A 21570-nucleotide genomic window follows, 5' to 3' on the forward strand; every position below is an offset into this window, starting at 1 on the left:
CTAAAAAAGGCTTGGTACGGGGGGAAAGGCCCGAGCAGCGAAAGGGTTAAAACTATTTGCACTTGCTGTGAACTGTTGTCATATGGGTGTAGTATTTTCAATAGATAAAATTATCAGAGATTGACCGGTGATAATACTGAAGCTCGGAGCCGGGAGCCCAGTATGTACGAGAATCCCTTGATTGATAAACAACCCAACATGCCTCCTCATGCAGGTGAATAATCATATAACAGCTTTAGAACAAAAATGTTCAGAAAAATATAGAATCCATTCAATTTTAATATTTTGCTGAAAACTCATTATTAGGCACTGTACACTGAATAGCTCCAGTTATTGCCTTCATGGCCTGCCATCATGACCAACTCCTGCAACACCTCTCACTTCACTCTGACCTGTCTGCCCAGTGCCAGCATCCAACGCTCTTCAACAGCGGCGGTGTGGTCTCTACCACTGATGTCCATCTTGTATAAATAGCACATTCATTGCCTCAAACCCAGTGCAGCAGCTCTTGCCCTGCATGCTCTGTCTACATGACTAAACTGGACAATATAGTTGCATGTGGTGCATTGATTTGGAACCTTTATGACCTGTGACCCACCAAAAAGGCTTTAATCACAACCTCCAGTGCAACAATGAAAGTAGCAGCTTAGTCAGGACCCTACTGTAGGTATTATTGCAATGTGGGGTTATTTATTTGCTGTGTCCTCTTTCCATTTCTCTGTCTTCTTCCAGTTACATCATTACATGAGGGATCTTCATTTTAAAACTTCCTCTGGGGATGAAATCTACTTCGATGATCTCGGGGACCCGCCCACGCACTTTCACATTTTTAACTGGCATTACCATGATTGGGGTAATTCTACAAGAATCAAAGTGGGAAGCTTCCATCGAAGCCCTTCCGGGGAGGAACAACTCACCATTGATGACAGAACCATTCATTGGCACCCCAACTTTAAGCAGGTAATGTCTCCTGTCTGAATTGGGAACAGACTTGGAAAAAAGGTGAGAACCGTATGGATGTGCAAGAATAAGAATAATCAAAGGAGACGTAATTGTTGCCTCATTTTGAGTTTGTATTAGCAGGTGAACCACAATCTATCACAGTTCAGTTGCCCCACTTAACTCTCAGGGACATATTTACAAGCCATTAGCGCCACTGGAATGTCACTTTTTTTATGCTCCGGTGGTGCTCTGTGCAAGCCCATAGTTAGAAGGCTGCTCTAAGCCATTTTGCATGGCTTAACAGTGACTTGCTAATCTGGCCCTCCCCAACACAGTTTTCTGCAGCAAACGGACATGCAGTGGGTGTAGCTGTGGGCATTCCCACCAACACTCATGGCTTTTTGACACTGCCCCAGATGTACAAGGATCTGTAAATCTGAGGCAGCACCAAAAATGTGCCTTTCAGAAGGAGGACTTAGGGCCAGATGTAGGAAGCCCTTTACCGGTCGGTAACGGCCGAAAATCGGTATTTTCGTCCGTTACCGACCGGTATTGAGCATTCGGGATGTAGGAGACCGAAAATCATCTGAATCGGTAAATTTACCTACCGAATCGGTAAAATACCGAATCGGAAATATTACCGAATTGGTAAATTTACCGAATCGCAACGGTTTGCGATTCGGTAAATATACCGAATCTGTAAATTTACCGATTCGGTAAAGTTACCGAATCGGTAAAATACCGATTCAGTAAATAAGAAGTGGTAAAATGGATATTGAGATGTAGGGAAGCTCAGAAATACCGAATTTGCTTGAAATTCGGTATTTAAGAGTCGGTATTTACCATGGATTGGAATCAGGTGGTAAACAGGTGCAACTTATAAAAATGGACCCAAAATGCAATTCTTCTTGCACAATGGCGGCATTTTATGTCATTGCAAGACGGCTACGGCTACAGGAGGGAGGAGAGGGGGGATGTCAGAGAGAGGAGCAGGTGTACAGACAGAGGATAACCCTGTTCATGCTCACAGAGGCAGAGATACTCCAGAGGTACAGGTTGGCCCCAGACACCATCACGGAACTCATCAGGGACCTACACCCACTGTTGGAGCACACTACCCCAAGGGCACACGCTATTCCACCCCATGTGCAGGAGCTGTGCAGCCTACACCTGCTTGCCTCTGGGAGCTACCAGAGTGTGGTTGCTGCGGTAGGTGGGGTGACCCAGAGCAGCCTGTCATGGTTTTTCCACAAATTCCTTGACGCCATGTTACAGAGGATGGAGCATTATATATCTTTTCCTGCAACCCAGGCTGAACTGGTCCAAACAAAATCTGACTTCTACCAGATGGCACGTTTCCCCAATATAATTGGCTGCATTGATGGCACGCACATTCCCATTTGTCCCCCTGCTGCCACAGAACATATATACAGGAATAGGAAGTCCACCCACACCATCAATGTGCAGGTTATCTGCAATGCAAAGTTTACCATTACTGACCTTGTGGCAAAATTCCCTGGGAATAACCACGACTCCTTTATATTTCAAAACAGTGGCATCTATGCACGGCTGACTGCAGGTGAATTTGGTGAAGGATACCTCCTAGGTAAGACACAGTGTGTGACCCCTATAACACCTATTGCAGTAAGAAGTACATGAATGAATGTGAGTAATGTATTCCCATTACCTTTTAGGAGACAGTGCATATGCCCTCCGCTCCTTCATACTCACCCCCTACCTCAACCTCTCAACACCCAGGCAAAGGAGATATAACCGGGCACACAAGAGCACACGTAATGTGGTTGAGCGAACATTTGGTATCTGGAAAAGCAGGTTCAGATGCTTGCACAAGAGCAGAGGTGCAAGGCAGTATACCCCCATCACCTGCTGTAAGATCATTGCTGCCTGTGCCATGTTGCACAATCTTGCTGTGAAGAAGGGGACTGAGGTGGAGTTGTCAGACTATGAGGATCATGACGACGACATTGCTGTGCCTGAAACACAACCTGCAGGAGTGTCAACACCAAGTGATGGCAGATACAAACGTGAGGAAATAACACGCAACTATTTCTGAGTAAGTGATGACACTGAAACCTATATTGAAAGCACAAGCTTTTGTTTTATTTAGTATATTTCCAGGTATGTTAAAGAACAAAAGTGCAACAGTAAGCATTTCACAGCAATGCTCACAGTGAGCAAACACACACACACACAGGTGTTGAATCCACCCACCATAGTTGTATATTGTCACTAGGCAGGTTTAAATGGCACAAATGTGCAACTAAAACTTTTTAATCTATGATTTCAATGTCCAATGGCTGAAGGCCATATTATCAACAGTTTATTTGCGGCCACGCTTTGCACTAGCAGGTGTATGTGGCTCAACCTGTTCACTGGGCGTTTGGCCTGTAGCCTCACCCTGTCGCCTGCTGCTCCTCCTTGTCTCTACGACATGGGGGCTTGCCGTGCTGCTCCTACTGGTGCTACCTACAGTGTCCGGCACGTCAATCGAAGCAGTTTGTGCACTTTGGGCATTGAGTAGAGCCTCCAGCGCACCGGTCATTCTGGCTATGCCCCTTGTCAGCTGATTGCTGTTATGAGTCAGGACTTCCTGACTATTCATGCTACGCCTGCATAGCAGGGATGTGGCTGTTGCCAGGCGGTGGATAGATGTCTCTGTTCTCTCTGCGTGCTGCTTCTCCCTGCGCCTTGATGTAATTTCAGAGTCCAGTTTTGTGCTCAGTTGCTGCATGGATTGGGTCATGTCATGTATGCCTGTTGCCATGCTCTTGTTAACTTCCACCAGCTCCCTGATGCCCCTACCAATTTCCTGCATGTTGATGTTGAGGTTTCGCATTTGTCTTTGACAGGACATGATGCCCTTGCCCTGCATCCTCTGAATCCTGACCATGGATCCCTCCAGGCCTTGGAAGACACTGGACCCCTCCCCACGTGCACCTACACTCCTTCCTTGTACTGTGCGGCATCTACCGATGCTTGGTACAGGCCCTGTGCTGGGCTGCAGTGTGGCAGAGATGGCAGCTTCAGGCAAGTTGTGTGAGTCTTCACCCACCATTTCACCAGCAGCTGTCTCCATTTCCAGCAGTGGGGAAACGACATGCCTCCTGCTAGGTTGTGCAGCAGGTGTTTCTATTTCAAAGGATGCTGGCATTTCAGGTGACGAAACCAATAGTGGGGACTGTGTAGGTATTGGGGAGGCCTGCATTTCTTCACTGATGTCAGGTTCTTGGGAAGGTGGCTGCCCACTCGGAACACCTGTGTCCTGTGATGCACTGGGACCTGGCTCATGACTGTCATCCCTCTCGGGTGCCGTGCCTTCTACCTCCTCAGACTGCCTTCTGGATGTGTGACCTGTGGACATATGAGCACATATTAGCTAGGTGCAAATGTCTCACAGCCACTACAATTAAACATATGAAATAGCACTTAGTACATGCTGCCTGCCCTTCATTATGTCTGCATTCATTTGACTGACTTGGTGATTACAGTGCTGTGTGACATGCTCTTTCATTAACTGACTACGTGTACCATGATGCATTGCTACAGTTTTGCACAGAGACCCTGGGACTGGGGTAACTTAGCTGCAAGGGGTGAGGGATGGATGAGGGTGTGAGGGGGATTGCTGTGCATGCATCTTACCTTTTTTAGTTGCAGCTTTCGCCGAGCTGTCCACTTCTCCCAGTCCATGGACGCTTTCAGGCTCCAAGGTTGTGGCTACTATCTCCTCCAGGTCGGTGAGGGGGGGTGCAGTGTTCTTTCCGCCACCTGTTTGAGAGGCCTGTTTGTGGTGGTCAGCCAATTTTTTTTTTGTGAGGCTCCTTAGGTCATATAACCTCTTTTTTAAATCTTCAGTGACTCTGGTGGTCACTCCCACTGCATTTACTTTCTGTAGGAGGTCCAGCCAAATCTTCCTTTTTGCTGATTCTGGCACAGTAAGGGACTGCTTTCCAAAAAGTCTGTGGTGAACCTTTACCACTTCCTCAACAAGGACCTGTAGCTCCATGTTGCTGAATTTGAGCTTCCTTTTCCTTTCAGTCTGCTCTGTGTCCTTGCTGCTTGCCATGTTTAAATTTGAAAAGAGCACAAACTCTGTCTGCTGCTGCTCCCAGTCTCTCTGCTCCAACTGCCTCTCCAGAACCTTCTAATTACTTGCAGCTGCCTGTGTAGCCACTTCCTGGTAGGAAGGGGGAGGGTGGTTGCACCTGATTGGCTGTTGTGTTAAGTTTCACTTTTGCTTGCTGTCCGATTCGGTATTTACCGAATCGGTATTTACCGAATTGGTATTTCCAATGCATTCCTATTCGATACCGAATTTTACCGAATCGGTAAAAAATACCGATTTTTCCCCTACATCTTATTTACCGATTTTTGAATACCGAATCGGTAAAATTCGGTATTTAAGAATCGGTAAAATCAGATTACCTAGATGTAGCCCTTAATGTGGTTTAATGAGTAGAAATACTTCAATTTCTCTTAATTGTTGCTCTTTCTATGGACCTCATTTACTATATAATATTTTGATGCACTGCAGCACAGCAAGCCTTCCTGCTGCACTACTGTGCATCAAAATAGAAGGGTAGGAATGTGCAGTATCTATGAGGGCGCCTGCGTTGACGCATGTCATCCCATTGTGCACCAGTGCAGGGGAGAAGGACAGGAATGCACCATATCTTGTGGATCTTGCGCATTCTTACCCTTTTCTTTTGCGCACGGCAGCGCAGCAGGAAGGCTTGCTGTGCTGCAGTGTGTCAATCTATGGTAAATGAGGATCATAGAAAGAGGTCAAACAATGTGAGTTTTCTACCGGTAGAGCCTAAATATTCTAAAGTGGCAGAAACCTTTAACCTGATAGCTTGTCTTTCACTTGACCGCCAGCTTACAGTAGCAAATGCCTGGGCTGTATTGGGCAGAATGAAGGTCACAATGTTTCCCAGTCCTGGCTTACCATGTCAGGCTTGGCGACCCATGGCAGGGAAATTGTCAAATGATGCCCACACTCAAGGACAAAATTCCTCAAATTCCAGGACCATTTACTTTATTGTTTTTCATGAAAAAACTCTAGCTCATGAACTATAATATAAAACACAAAAGTTTGTATCTTGCAGGTTCTTATGCCTTCAAAGCAAACACCACTGCAGTGGATGCTCTGAAGGCTTAGAGGTCCCCACCAGGAATGCGGGGTCTCTAAATGCAAGTGGCAGCACTTTATCAGAGGAGCAGAGAGTGTAGCCTTTGCTGACCTCATGGGTAAGCACATTTTCCACCACAGTCTAAATGCCAGTTGTCATGTGTGCAGGATCGACCACATGCTGATGACGCTGCTAATATAATCAAGTGTACTAACCACGTACAATGGTTGTTGTTAACAAAATAATACACTAAGTGCCACAAGTACAACCAATTCATGTTGTGACTCTAAAATCACAATTTGCATGTTGCTCAATGAAAAGTATTGTGTATCAGACACATCTAGCAATTCCCAATGGGATTGCAGTGACCTCTCTCATTCATTTTCATGAGGTAGGTTGCAATGTGTGACCCATTGGGCATGGCCTGTGATCCCAGGGATGGTGGACCACTAGGGTCATCCGACCACCATGAGTGTGGTTGCTTTATAAATAAAGCAATATTCTTTATAGTTAAATACAGCCCATTTTCCTTTAAGGAAAACAGGATACATTTTAAAAAGAAAAACAAACAGTGTCCTTTTCATTTTAGAGTAGGCAGTGGTCCGTGGGGCCACTGCCTGCTCTTAAGAACAAACATTTGCTACCATTCACTAGCGGGAAGGGGTCCCCTTACTGTTTGCTACTGGCTAACCACCTACTTGAAGTAGGCAGTAAACTGAAAATATTTTGCAGTCGCAAAACTATTGTACATAGCCCTGTGACCCGCTGTTAAGAAGGGACACCCTTGGCACGCTCCTTCCTAATAGCAACTAGCAAACCTTATTTACCAAGTCAGAAATAGGTTACTGACTTGAAAAATAGGGTTGGTACATGGCAGCAGCCATTTTATTGGTGACAAATGGGCTGAATCTCCATTTGCAACAGATAGAAATGGTTGTATATGTACCAAATTCTAGTCCTTGTAAATTACTCTTTCAATGAGCCATTTTTAACTGGATCCAAATAAACTTAATTACTCAATTTTAAGCTTCAACTATGATTTTTAATGCTTAGCTAATATTTGAGAAACAATTCCTGGCCTATATCTTTAGCTGTCAAGCTTTTGTTTTAAGCCAAATATCCAACAATGTGGTGGGTGCAGGGAGAGTCTGGACCAGGGTGGGTCTGCTCAGTTCTTTTGCAGAGATTCACCCAAGGAACTAGTTCCTCAAATGTTTAGGAAACAACAAATTCTTGCAGTCAGAGATTTGGGGGGTTAGAAATTGGGAGTGCATCAGAATCATACTCTTCCTGTTTCCTAAGAAGGTTGCGTTTAGGTGACGTAGATTTGTGATTCCTCTCTGGGGCACGAGGATAAGGTCCAGCAATGATCCTATGCCCTATGTGACTGGGAGTAGCAGCTTTATTTTCTGTGCATTCTCTAGAATAGTAGGTGCTGATGGGACTGCTCACTTCACATCAGGGTAGAAGTCTTATAGATTAAATACTGAGGTGCAGTCGTCTGGTTGACTTCTCACAAGATCTGAGTGGACTGAGACAACGTGGCTCCATGCCTCAAAGACCAGTCAGCAAATCCTCATTAAAACACAAAATTGAGCTCAGCATCTGGGTTGGATGCCAGGCAAAAGTTTTGTCCAAATAAAACAGGGTGGCTAGCTGTGAGGTGATACCAAATACAATCACTACTGCACTTTGGAATAGAGATGCATGTTATGAAATGTTATGATATGGTTTTGTTATGCTATGTCATGCTTTGTTATGTTATGTTCATTTGTATAGTGCACTAATCACCCATGAGGGTACTGCGGCGCTTGAGCAGACATGTAGGCATGTAGTGCCTGTGGTGTTATTCAAGGAATAAATACATAACAGGGGGTACGTATTCCTATAGGAAGAAACAATGTCAAATATAATTTGTATGTGGAAATGATTCAATTAAGGAGAGGGTCTTCCTAGATGGAAGATTGAGTCCTCAAATACCCCTTACGGTATCATGATTCATCGTGGGGCTTTGCTCCTCATGGGGCCCGGGCTGCAATTACGCACGGGCCTTACTAGAGGGCTACTTAGAAGAAATCTTCTGTTTAAGCCGTATAGGTCAGTGGAGGTCTGTAAATCTACGGTTGAGTGTATGTGGAGAGAACTGTGATTACAACCACCTAAGGAAATCAAGGAAGGAATTCAAAGAGCCAAGTCTTATCCTCTTGTGGAACTCAAGAAGTGAGGAGGAAGCTCTGATGTGATGAGGGAGGTTGTCCATGTTTTTGTGGGATGTAAGTGAATGAGGGACTTTCTGCTTTGCTTTTACGGATATGCGGAGTGCGTGCAAGTAAGAGTGAAGTAAAGCAGAGTTGTTTTGCAGGCTGGTGCAAGTGTATGTGACTTTTGAAGTAAGTTGCTCCAGTATTGTTTAAAATGTATGTGGGCATGAGAAGCTGGAATTAGATGTGCTTGTGCATGAGGAGCCAGTGAAGCTCTTTGAGGTGAAATGTGATGTGGGTGCAGTGTGAGAGGTTACACTTCAGTATTATAGTAGTGTTCTGGATGATCTGAAATCTGTGAATAAGTTATTTGGAGATTCCGACGTATAATGCGTTGTCGTAGTCTAGACAGCTAGAAAAGCCAGCTAGCAAAGTGTTATTGCATAACTGTCCTTCTAGTGTTCTGAGGCATCACCTTGAACTCGTTCATAGTATATGTAGGATGTGGAAGCAGGATGCACTCTCTGCGTTGACTTGTGCCATCATTGTGTCCTCTAGGAAGACCCCCATGTTTTCTGCATGGTTGGTAGATGTTGGTCCTAGCTCCAATGGGCGAAAGTTGTAGCCCTATGAAAAGGTCCTGGTTGCAAAGATCAGAACCTCTGTCTTGTTACAGTTGAGCTTAAGACAGATAGTTTGCATCCATTCTGCTACCATGGTCATGCTTTTGGTGAAGTTGGTTATAGTAGAAGTTGTATTGCCCATCAGGGAGAGGATGAGTTGGGTGTCATCGGCACAGGGGATGAAGGTGATGTCTTGTGATTGGATGATGTTGGTGAGCGGTGTCATGCAGATGTTGAACTGGATAGGGCTGAGGGATGATTCCTGAGGGACTCTGCAGATCAGGTGCTTGGTTTCTGAGGTGAAAGTGGCAGTCTGACCCTTTGTGTTCTTCTTTTGAGGAAGGAGCAGATTCAGGTAAGCGTGGATCCATGGACGACAATGTTATGGAGTTTTCTGATGAGCGTGTTGTGAGAGACAGTGCCCAAAGCCATGGAGATGTCAAAGAGAATGAGGACTGCTGTGCTTCCTCTGTCCAGGATGGTCTGTATGTCATCGGTGGCTGCCATGAGTGGTGTTTCTGTACTGTGGTTCTTACTGAGTCCTGATTGGGCATTGTCTAGCAAGTGGTGATGCATGAGGTGGACTGAGAATTGCTTGTTGATGGCTTTCTTTTGCAGCAAGGCACAGCCACATACAGAAACTATGCTAGACAGTTGCATCAATTTTCTCTGTCTTTGGAAGCTGTTCCGGTTACATAGCCTGTTTGACTTGGCTGGCTCAGGTACAGACACTGGGACCAATTCATCTGGACAAGGAAGAAAGGGCAGAAAATCAGAGAACAATATATTTTATCTTGGGGTAGGAGAACATCAGGCTTGTGATGTAGAAAAACGATCCAAATTCTGGCATGTGTTCATTTCGGTTCAGTTTACATTTTTAATTAGAAGGCTCTCTTCTCTTAACACTCCCGCTTTTCCACATTTTTGGGTGACACGGTTATCAAATACTGCTCTGGACTACCAATCAAACAAGTTAATGTACTGATAAAGTCATTTCAGAGACAGAATTCAGTGTAGACAAGGTTGTTTCTACTATTAAACACAGACTTGTATGGAATGCCCTGGCCCTGATGGTATCATTTTGAAATTCTACATATTATGTTACAATAATTTATATTGCACACAAATCACCCCCAGTGGTTTATCTCGGCACAAGGAGCCTCCTGACACCATACCGCTGTCACCACAAAAACTATCCCTAAAACAGTTCAGTTTTAAGTGATTTAATACAATTGCGATGATCTGTACAGAAACATAAATGAAAAGGGAGAGCATTCCAGTAGAGAGGAGCTAGAGAGGAAAAAGCTCTGCCCTCTAAGTGAGACTTTTTAATCCAAGGGATTACAAGCACCCTTTTTCCATGGGTGCAAAGAGCATTTTTAGGACTTTACAGAGTGTGCCTCGAGGTTAAGCATTGTGGGCCCTCCTCTATTAGGGCTTTGTGAGTCATACACCAGATCTTAAAGACAATCTTCTTACGAACTGGCAATCAATGTAAAGATTGTAAAAGATAAGCAGATGAGGACCTTGTAGGAGCTTTGCAGCTAAGAGAGCTGCTGTTTTTTGCACCACCTGTAGTTTTGTCAACTAGGACTCATTGATAGAAGAGAGTAAAGCATTGCCATAATCCAAGTGACTCGCCACTAAGGCTTGGACAAAGGAAGAAGCAGGATGGCACTTCTTCACAAGCGTAACATTTAAAAACAAGGTCCCCCAGTTTTGCAGACCTGAGCTTCCATAGACAGGGATTGGCCCAGGAACACTCTAAGATGTTTACAATCATCTTTGTGGTTGGGGCAATACCAACTTCTTGTGACCACCAGTTTGAGGCCCATAGGTTGGAATCTGCTAGAAATGTGAGTCTTTAGTTGGCAGAGATAGGTACCTTTGTCCAGACCCATGGAGTGGAACTCCGTTGCAAAATTGTCAGGGCACCTGTGGCAGGTGTCCTGTATAATTCGCCCCCCAGTTCAGGGGTTCAATCCTGTACCTTGGATCACAGCCTAGGGTCTATACCCTTAGACTGGGCAGAGGTCAGGGGTGAGGGTGCTCTCTCCCCGAACCCATACTGGGGCCTTGCACCTCCCACCTAGGCCGGTGCCCAGAGAAGACAACCCAGTAGGGGTACTGTTAACTCAACATTTTCCTGGGAGACTTTAACCTCCACTGGAATGAGCGCAGCGATCCCTCTATCACCCTCCTTTCCAACCTTCTCGAGATCAATGACCTAGAGCAACTCTGTCACTCCCCGACCCATTCCAAAGGAGCTATCCTAGATGCAATAATTACTAGCAAAGATCTAGCCCTCCTATCCAACATTGTTCCCATCGACTGGTCCGACCACCATCTCATACTGTTCTCTATAGCGGTCTCTGCCACTCCCCCGCCCACGAAAACCACTAAGCCCTCGAAACTGACCAGAAATTTGAATAATATCCCCCCGGATGTACTGGAATCCAAACTCCATGCCCAACTTCTCGCCATTCCGCCCTCACTTAACGCAAATGAACTTACTGAACACTACAACAAAGCAGTTATTGAAACTCTAGACCTCCTGGCCCCGCTTAAGCTCAAAAACCAAAGAACCGTCCCTTCCAAATCATGGTTTAATACGGAGCTTAACAATGAAAGACGCTCACTGAGACAGACGGAAAGAACATGGAGACTGCACCCATCCCCCTTGCACCTAGCTCGCCTCAGACTTGCAAGATCCTCTTACAAAAAACACATCCTTAAACAAAAAGCATCCTTTTTCAGAACACAACTTGACCAAGCCAAAAACAGACCCAGAGAACTGTTCAACATTGTTCGCAATCAAACCTCAGCCGCTCCGCCTGTACTTATGGCCTCGACGTCCAGATGCGAAGAAATAGCCCTCTTTTTCTCTGAAAAAATTACAAAAATAGAGCAATCCTTCCTGCCGACTCTGACCCCTACCTCCATACTACACATCCCCCCTACCGCACCTGCTTCCTGCCCACTCCCCCCCGCCCCCTCCACGACCCTCCATAATTCTGATCTCATTCCCCCCCCCTTTCCCTCCACCCTCCAAGATTCTAATCCCCCCAACACTCACCCTAAAAATAACGCCGCTTGGCATAATTTCCAGCCAGTCACTGAAAGAGATGTCTTTGACATCATTGCAAAACTTAAACCCTCCTCCCACACTAAAGACCCCCTCCCTACTAAACTTGTCCAAAACCTCAAACATATCATCACACCTGCCTGGACCTCGATCATTAACACCTCCCTAGCCACCGGCTGTGTCCCCACCTCCCTTCAACTGGGACAAATCACCCCCATTCTTAAAAACCCTACGGCTGACCCTAATGACCTCAACAACCTCCGTCCTATCTCCAACTTGCCCCTCCTCTCGAAAGCCCTTGAAAAATGTGTCCTTCTTCAGCTTGACAGACACATTGAACTTTTTAACTTACTTGACCCTCTTCAATCTGGCTTCAGGAAAGGCTGCAGCACCGAAACCGCCATGCTTAACATTATAGATGACATTCACCACTCCCTTGACAATGGCGAATCTAGCCTACTGATCCTCCTTGATCTCTCCGCAGCGTTCGATACTGTTAACCACTCTGTTCTTCTCAAAGTCCTTAAAGAACGATTCGGCCTTAATGGCATGACTCATAATTGGTTTGTCTCATACCTGCAGCACCGCGCTCAGCAAATTAAAATCCACAATTGCCTTTCGAACCCCTCCCCCATCTCTCTAGGAGTTCCACAAGGATCCATACTATCTCCCTCTCTCTTTAACCTCTTCATGGAACCTCTCACCCTCATTCTCAAACAAGCAGGGATTAACTATCACCTCTACGCTGACGATACACAACTCTACCATAAGATAAAAACCCATGCTGACATCCTCCACCTCAACAACACCCTCATCAAAATTCAAGCCTGGTTCCACTCGAACCATCTCAAACTTAACCCAAAAAAAACTGAAATTATTCTTTTCTCCCCAAAAAACAACCAGCTCCCCATTCAAAAGTGGATCACAGACCTTAACGCCCTCAACTGCTCCCTGTCCCTAGCCACCTCAGTCAAATCCTTGGGCATCTCTCTTGACAACCGACTAACTCTCAACGTTCACATCAACAACTCTGCCAAAGGAGCCCTCCTTACCCTCCGTAACCTTAAGAAAATTAAGCCCTTCATCCCAATTGATGACTTTAAACTGGCAGTCCAATCGCTTGCTCTATCGCGCATTGATTACGGCAATGCCATCCTCACCGGAATTCCCAAAACCCACCTGGCACCTCTTAAATCTGTGCTCAACCTCGCAGCTAGGCTTATCACGGACTGCAAACGATTTGACCACATCTCTCCCGCCCTTAAATCCCTTAAATGGCTCCCCATTGAAGGTAGATCCACATATAAAACCGCCTGCATTACGCACAAAATCCTCCACCAAAACACACCGGCATACCTCTCCAATAAACTGACCAAAGCAGGCTGCACGCGATCACTGAGAAGCTCCAACACCCTCCTACTTATTCCCCCCCATTCAGAAAAAGAATTCCACTCAGTCACGCTCATTTTCAGGCAATGCCCCACTTATTTGGAATGCCCTCCCTAAAGACCTCCGCTGTAACCAGTCCTACCCCAGCTTCAAAAAAGAACTCAAACTTCTTCTCCTTAATAAATACTGGGGTTTCTAATCCCTCCCTGGTAGCCTCGCCCCTCTGCATCACCCCACCTATCTGCTCTGCATATGACTTGTGACCATCCCGCCTGGCCAACTCCCTTTCCTTCTATCTGACCACCTTACCTCCCCTCCTCATGACAGTCAGTTCTCTTGCATGTTTTTGTATACCTAAGTGAGGCTTCCCGCCAAACTGTGACCGCTATTTTGTATGACTCATAGTGTCTAGCAATTGTTTTTACTTTTTTATCTAGATGTCATGTATCCTATGTGGACTTGTTCTTTTATTATTCCGTTGTCTGTGCTTATACACACTGTACCTGTATGGAAACACCTTGTAAAGCGCTCTGATACTCCTGGGTCCAGCCAGCGCTATATAAAACCTCTTAAATAAATAAAATAAAATAAATAAAAATAAAATAAAAATAAATACTGTTAGCAGTCTCCTCTTCCTTCAAGTCAGGGGGGACACCCTGAAACTGGCCCTCCAACCCAGGGTTTGTACCCTTAGGCTGGACCTTTGCCTGGCAACCTAGGACTTCTGGGGGAGTACACCAACAACCCCTAAGGGAAACATCCTCCTCTGTGTAAAAGTCTGCCTGGTATAGTCCTCCTGCCTCTTGTCCACCTGACAGAACATGACGACTCTCCAGGCCAGAAGTGGCCTCACCAGATTTTGACCTGGGGGCTCTGACATTAGAGCTGGCAACCCCTGACTCACTGTTCCTTCCACTGGGAACTGCATCCCCTCTCTCCCCTCTCTCTGGACTCATGTACCCCCCCCCCCCAAATGCGGAGGGGCTGCCAGTCAACAGAGCTGGTAGAATGCTAGTTACAGCAGTATCCCATAGCTCAACTTACACCTTTGGATCAGCCTCAGGGAATGGCCTCCCTGCACAGACTAGTCCCCCCTCCTGGTGTTCCTTCATGGAACCAACCACGCCTTGAGACTGGGTTTCAGGCACCTCAGGACACAGCCCACTCCAACTCCTTCTCCTCTGAGTCAAGACATGTGGCCCATCACACCCTCCCACTACTCTGGGACCTATCTGTGCCATCACAACCCTCCCCTACCGCACTTGGTTGGGGCAAACCTGAGCCCCCTCCTTCAGGATCACCCCAGATGCCTCTTGAGACCCTATAGAATCCACCAAAAGGTCTGCGTCCAGTGTGAGCTCCCAGGGGTCAGAGAACTCACGCTCCACCAGGTATTGGCATAGCTCTGGAAAACAGGGACTTAAAATATGCTCTCCACCAATTGAATCCCACTGCCCCAACACAGGTATTAACCAAGATACCCTTTGCCTCACCATCCAGTGCCTCGCAAAAGTACCACACATAACTCTCCTGAGATTGGTATGACAGTGTCTGACTGTCTCTGTCACTCAACCTATACTATTCTGGGTGGTCTCCACACTCACAGACCAAGATTTCTAGCAAGGGGGAACCCTTCTCCCTGCACCTCTCATCTAGAGTCAGTAGAGTGTCCCTCCCACTACTAGGAATATGATCCCCTGTGCCAGTTCTCCAATTCACTTTGGGGCAGTCCACACCACTGGAGCTACCTCATCAACCTGAACACCCTTGTGTTTGTCAACCTCCTCCTTCAAGTCAGGTGCCTCATCTCTGGGTGTGTGTACTACTCCCACAGCACTACATAACACATTTTTGCTGCCACCATCTGTGCTGGACTTCGCCTCCAGCCCAGCAAAGCTCACTTCCAGAGCTACACACATTTCTTTTTCAGTAAAGGCTCGCTCTATGTATGACAAACAGCTGCCTGAAGCTCAACTCTGGGAAGACTGAAATCCTCATCCTCGGACCCTCCACCTGGGACAACTCCTGGTGGTGCTCTGCCCTCGGTAGCCCGCCCATTCCTACAGACCACACACAGAACTTTCCTACGCAGGCTCCAAACCATCCAGAACACCACAGTCAGACTCGTCCTCAGAAACCCACGACACAAACACATGACCCAACACCTACGAGACCTCCACTGGCTCCCCATCAAGAAGAGAGTAACCTTCAAACTGCTCACCCACAGCTACAAATCCCTCCACAACATCGGACCCAAATACCTCAATGAGAGCGTCTCCTTCAACCTACCCAAGAGAAACCTACGCTGCACCACCCTCGCAGAGATGCCCCACATCTGCAGAACCAGAGCAGGCAGAAGAGCCTTCTCCTACGTCACAGCCAAAACCTGGAACAAGCTCCCAGTCAACATCAGGCGCTCCCCCACCTGGCATGCCTTCAGGATGAGCCTCAAGACCTGGCTCTTTGACTGAACCGGAGCTGCCCCCTCCCCACCAGCACGTTGAGACCCTCAATGGTAAGTAGCGTGCTTTAGAAATCCCTGATTGATTGATTGATTGATTGATCTGTCTCCTCGCACTCCCGGTCCAGCTGCCTCAGCCTCTGGTCACAAGCACGAATCAGATTCCTCACTTCATGAGACAATTTTTCCCAAAATGTTTCCTCCTCATGGCCACTGCCCCCTTGGTATTCTGGCTGGGTATCCTCCCCCTCAGATTCCTCCTCAGAGTCATCTGCTAGTGTTGCTTTCCTGCGTAGTGCCTCAAGAACCTGCCTTGTGGATCGCCTCTTCACAGGTAGCCCCCTCTCCTTACAAAATACTTTTAGTTCACTCATCTTGTAGATGGGCAGGTACCAAAAGTTGACTTCCATTTTGACAAGGCCCAACAGATGCAACAATTAACCGCATCGGTGCGGCGCATTTTCCCGCTGTGCGCTGGTGTTTTTAAAAACCCGCGGTTCATGACGAGCTCAGCTCGTCATGAGCGTACGAGAGGTGTACGAGAGGTGTACAAGAGATTAACCAGAGTTCCAACAACCAAATTCCACCATATTCACCGCAAATTCACCGCTAACCACCAATGTTAGAAATGGCCATCTCTATTTGGCATAGGCAGATACATTTATCCAAGTAGGGACCCTTGCTTCTAGTCAGGGTAAGGGAGATACACTTCTAAAATAACCCCTGCTCGCCCCCTTGGTAGCTTGCACGAGTAGACAGGGTTATCTCAGAGGCAGTGTGTAAAGCATTTGTGAACACATACCGTAATACAATGAACACACTACAAAAGGACACCACAACAGTTTAGAAAAATTTGTAGTCTTTTTCTAAACCAAAGAAAACCAATATGTAAAAAATCCACAATACAGTATAAAAAATATGACTTTCAAATGGTAAAAATATTTCAGTTCAAAGCAAATTGCAGATGCAACACTTTTCACACAAAGTACCTTGAATGTGTCACACACACAAACAAAAAGGGTCACAGGGAAGGTGATGTGTTGGTTCCTTACACTCACGGTAGGTGATCCGTCAGTTTATTGCTCCGGGGGAGGTGATGCACCAGTTCCCTATTGCTGCCCAGAGGAGGTGATGGGTCAGTTTCTTACTGGAGAGGAGGTGGTGTGTCGGTTTCTTACTGCGTGGGGAGGTGATGCATCAGTTTCTTACTGCGTTCCCCAATGATGTGACAGACTTGGCACCTCGATGGGATGCAATGATCTGTGATGATGCATGGGTTCTTGCAGCCGCACAGCAGGCCTTGCGTCAAAATTGGTGCTGTGATCTCGGACTTCGGAGATCGGTGCACTTGATGCACCGTGTGGTGATTTCTCGAGCCGTGGGAAGGCGCTGCAACAATTTCTTTGGCGGTGCATGGGAAACAGGTGCGGGTGCGTGGTGCTTCTCAAAGTAGCGTTACTTTTCCCCGGTTCTAGTGGCAAACAGCCTGCAGAGGTCCAAAACATTCGCCAGCACCTCTTAGCAAGACCGAAATCCCAGCAAGGAACTTGAGGGGAACTGGTGGTGTAGTCTTTGTGTCCCTGAGACTTCAGAAGGAATCAAGCTCAGGGTCAAGCCCTTGGAGATCTTCCTCAGGCAAGGGATACAGCAAAGTCCTTTCTCCTTTCCTTGGCAGCAACTAGCCACGGCAGGCAAACAGCACAGGGGCAGTATTCCTCCTCATCTTCTCCAGCTCTTTTCCTTGGCAACGGTTCCTCTTGATTCCCAGAAGTGATCCAAAAGTCTGGGGTCCGAGACCCTCTTTTTACACAGTAAATGTATTTGTTCTCTTTTGGGCCCAGGGCTCTGAGCTCAGTCCAAACCAGTTCTGGGGGCACTTTGCAATTGCACAACAACCTTCATTTTCAGTGTGAGCCCTGGCTCCAGACACACCGCAGGGGAGCAGAGCCATAAACGATTGAGGTCGGTGTCTGTTTTATCCATGGAGTAGGAAATGTAAAGGAGCAGAGTAGTTTTATTTATATATGTATGCATATAATTTTTTGGGTGGTAAAGGTATGTGTAGTAAAGGAATATCTGTTTGAAATAAAAGCCCTTCGTTGTCATGTCCTTTGTTGTTCTGACATACAGCCTTTGTGTAAATGCCTCAATGTTTTTCTCATAGTAGCTAACAGTAAAATAAAAGAAAATTAAAATTGGTAGGATTTTTTTTTTAATTGTGACGACATTTTTATTTGTATATTCTCCTCATGATGGCCGATTTACAAAATCAATATGTGATTAAATCTGCTAGAGACTTCTGTTTGTGGGGATATTTAGGGTTTGTGGCTTTCCAAGAATTCAAGGAACCCAGAGCCAATATCTTAGCTGCATCTTGCAATGTGTTTTCATTGTTTAATGAGTATAGAGCAATTCACATGGTAAAATTATAAAGAGTGAAAATAGGTATCAAGGAAACCTATGGCAATTCTCAAAACATCTTCTTTCTTACACACTGGGTTACATTTGGAAGGCACAATGCAGAGAAACATAATTTGTAATAGCACTTGTTCTACTATTCGATGTTCCCCTAAGTCTTCGAACACAAATGTTACCACACTTGTGTGGGTAGACCTCGTTTCTGCAAAAAGAAAGGCCCCAAAACACAACATGGGCACATCACATATTTCAACTGAAAACTGACCCTTTTTTTTTCAATATTGCTAGCTGTGGGGGTTGGAACATAACATTAGCAGGCACCTAAGTAAACCTAGCAAATCTGTGCATTTTTCAAAAGCAGATAATTGGAAAAATTTACAGTGGGGTGACTTGCATGTCTCTTACAAGGGTTTCTTACCCAGAAGTCCCCGCAAACCTCAAACTTTAACTAAAAAAACATTTTCATGACATTTCTGTGATTGAAAGTTATGGCATGTATAGGCATAAACTAATGTCCCACCAACTACCACTCCCCCAAGTCTCCCTATTAAAATGGCGCCCCACATGTGTGGATAGGGCTGGTGGAAAGGTGCCAACACATAACATAGACACATCACATTTTTCCACTGAAAACAAACATATTTTTGCAAGTGGCAACCTGCACATTTTTGAAAACTAAACACTTGGAGAAATCCTGTGTGGGGTGACTTGCATACCTCTCACCAGGTTTTCTTACTCACTCTTACCTTGCAAACCTCAAACTTTGACCAAAACATTTGTGATTAAATGTTCTCAAATCGTCAGGAAGCAACTAACTTCCTACCATCAACCATTCCCCTACATCTCCCAAAAAAATGGTACCTCATGTGGGTAGAGCTAGTACCTGGGACAGGAAAAAGCCCCAAAATGCAACAAGCACACCACATTTTTCCACTAAAAACTTATCCTTTTTTTATTTTGCAATGTGGCTGGCTGTGGATTTTAGGCCCTAGCTCAGCCAACACCTAAGGTAACCTAGCAAACCCGTACATTTTGCAAAAATGCTGACAAATCCTGATAAAAATGGTACCTCACTTTTTTTTTGCTAGGGCTAGTTATCTGTGACAAAATAGGCCCCAAAACACAACATGGATATGTCACATTTTTCCACTGAAAGCGGACTCATTTTTTTTGCAATCTGCCTAGACACGGATGTTGGGCACTACCTCAACCAGCACAAAGGGAAACAGCAGTACAGTACATTTTTGCAAACTGTACCCCTAGAAGAATTCATTGTGGGTGACTTGTTTGACACCCATCAGGTTTTATTACGCACAAATCCTCATAAATATATGCATTGAATTTATTCTAAAAAACAAGACATAAAAGATTACGATACTGCAGTATACAGTGTGCATTGAATCACATTAATATTCATAACAATGCTGTTACAGTTTGTGGTACCTTATTCTGTTGAACTAAAAAGGAACAGGGATAGAGAGGGGGAAGTGGGGAGGAGAGGATGAAGTGAAGGAAAGAAAGGAGAAGTAAGGGTGGAAGGGGGAGGGGAGCCACTCAGTCAATAATAACTAAGTGTATAATGACTTATAAAAGTCCCTAGTAGTCTCTAGTTGTTGCCTCAGGATCACTTTTGCATACATCATTCTCGCCCAAGACCAACAGCTCAGAGTGGCCAAAGGCTCCAGAGGGGATATTTCCAACAAAGCGCCCTCTTCCGGGTTGGTAACAGTTGCATCACTTCCATTCTCTATGTGAGTGCCCAGGTATATCTCTAGAGGGTACCAGATAGTCGAAGTCGATGCCATGTCACCTCCAGCGGCAGTGGACGCCTTTCCCTGTGCTTCGGAACTTGTCACTTTACAAGGAACCGGAGCATAGGCGTAACTTTGCACATGTCCAACGGGACGAAGCATCATCCTGGATCAATTCCTTCTCAACTATTAGGATGAACTTGACAAAAGGCACAGTTAGGTTAATGTAATGCCCTAAAAGGCATGCTATCATTTCTTGGTGGAACATTCTCAATCCTTTGTCCTTAAAAGCTGATTTTAACAGTGTATGCCTCTCTTGCCGCAATCTAGCGCATATACATACAATATGCAGTAATGTTTCATTGACATAGCCACATAGTCTTCAGTGTTGTGATTGCCAGTTTTTCACCCATCTTGGGTAGCGACCAAACCTTAACATGAGAAGTTTATCCCTCACAACTGGTTTAAAATAAGTGGTTAGGTGTTGTTGGGACTCTATTTTATTATACATGTTAATATTTGACCAGGCATGCTTTTTTTGTGCGATCGCCTCCTGGTCTAATAAAAATGATAACATTTTAGTAGATTGATTTAAAGTCTGTTTCATTTCCATGTTCAAATGACGGGGACTTAAAAGTATTTAAAATCTCTGTTAAATATAATCTCCAGGTGCTGACTTACTCTTTCTTTTTTAGGTCGAGCCTGAGGCAGCGCGCATGCGCTTCTCTGGCAATCTGCTGTTGTAGAGTATGGAAGAGAAGCCCCGCCCACTCTCGGCCCATATTTGTCATTGGCTTCTGTGTTTGTCCCTCATAAACACAGGCTTCTGATTAAGTAATTGGTTTGTTAGTCCCTCCTTAGTGCCGCCTTTTCTTCATTTCTATCCTCCCATGGCTACTGGCCCCTTTACTTGGGTTGTTACACAGTACGTGTTATTCAGTCTTGTAGGCAATATTTTCTTGATTGTTTTCTCTTCCTGCAAGCATGACTTGCTTTGCTTACATTCAGTGCCCTCGCACCCTTGTTTTAACCTCCTGCTCTATTAGTTATCCGCCCTCCCTGGCCTCATTACCGCCCTGCTTATCTCTTCACTTTTCCACTTTTCTCTCTCGTTGTTCTAAGGAAAAGCAAAAGTACGTTAGTATGTATTTTTGTAAAGCGCGCGAATCACCGGGGGGCATCTCAGCGCTGTATACCGCTGGGGAACGCATCCTGGCTTTCCCTGTGGGATGGTCCCTGCTGGGAAACCCCAAGGTGGAGCCAAGCATCCCCAGCATTGGGGGGGGATTGTGGAGATGAGGCAAGCTGATGCCCAGAGTTGCCGAGGGGGACCCCTGGTTAGAGTGGGCACCGAGGCGAGAATTATCGAGTCCGCTGACCCTGGTCCGAGACCCTGCCGCGCCAGGAATCGAACCCTGGTCCCGGCCGACTTCTGCTCCCGGGTCTGCCGCCTCTAACCAGTGAGCCACACCACTCCACGTTCCCCAGCGCATCGGTTAACAAAGTGCTGCACCCTTTATTATCGTGGTCTGGTGGTGGCTGACCCAAAG

The 21570-nt window shown here is 45.9% G+C and overlaps 1 protein-coding gene across 5 annotated transcripts in view; it reads left to right on the top strand.

The window, feature by feature from the left end:
* The window catches only part of LOC144784964 (vomeronasal type-2 receptor 26-like), a 96393-nt gene that overhangs the window by 29313 nt on the left and 45510 nt on the right, over window positions 1-21570 (top strand). Inside the window, exon 2 of one of the 5 annotated variants that reach the window (XM_078664084.1) lies at window positions 733-960. The exons of the other annotated variants lie outside the window; for them this stretch is intronic. Within the exon in view, the coding sequence (XP_078520210.1) occupies window positions 745-960 (216 nt within the window). The 5' untranslated portion in view covers window positions 733-744. The remainder of the gene's footprint in view (window positions 1-732; window positions 961-21570) is intronic. 5 annotated transcript variants of the gene reach the window in all.

Source organism: Lissotriton helveticus, chromosome 10 (assembly GCF_964261635.1).
Source record: "Lissotriton helveticus chromosome 10, aLisHel1.1, whole genome shotgun sequence".
NCBI classification, from domain to species: Eukaryota; Metazoa; Chordata; class Amphibia; order Caudata; family Salamandridae; genus Lissotriton; species Lissotriton helveticus.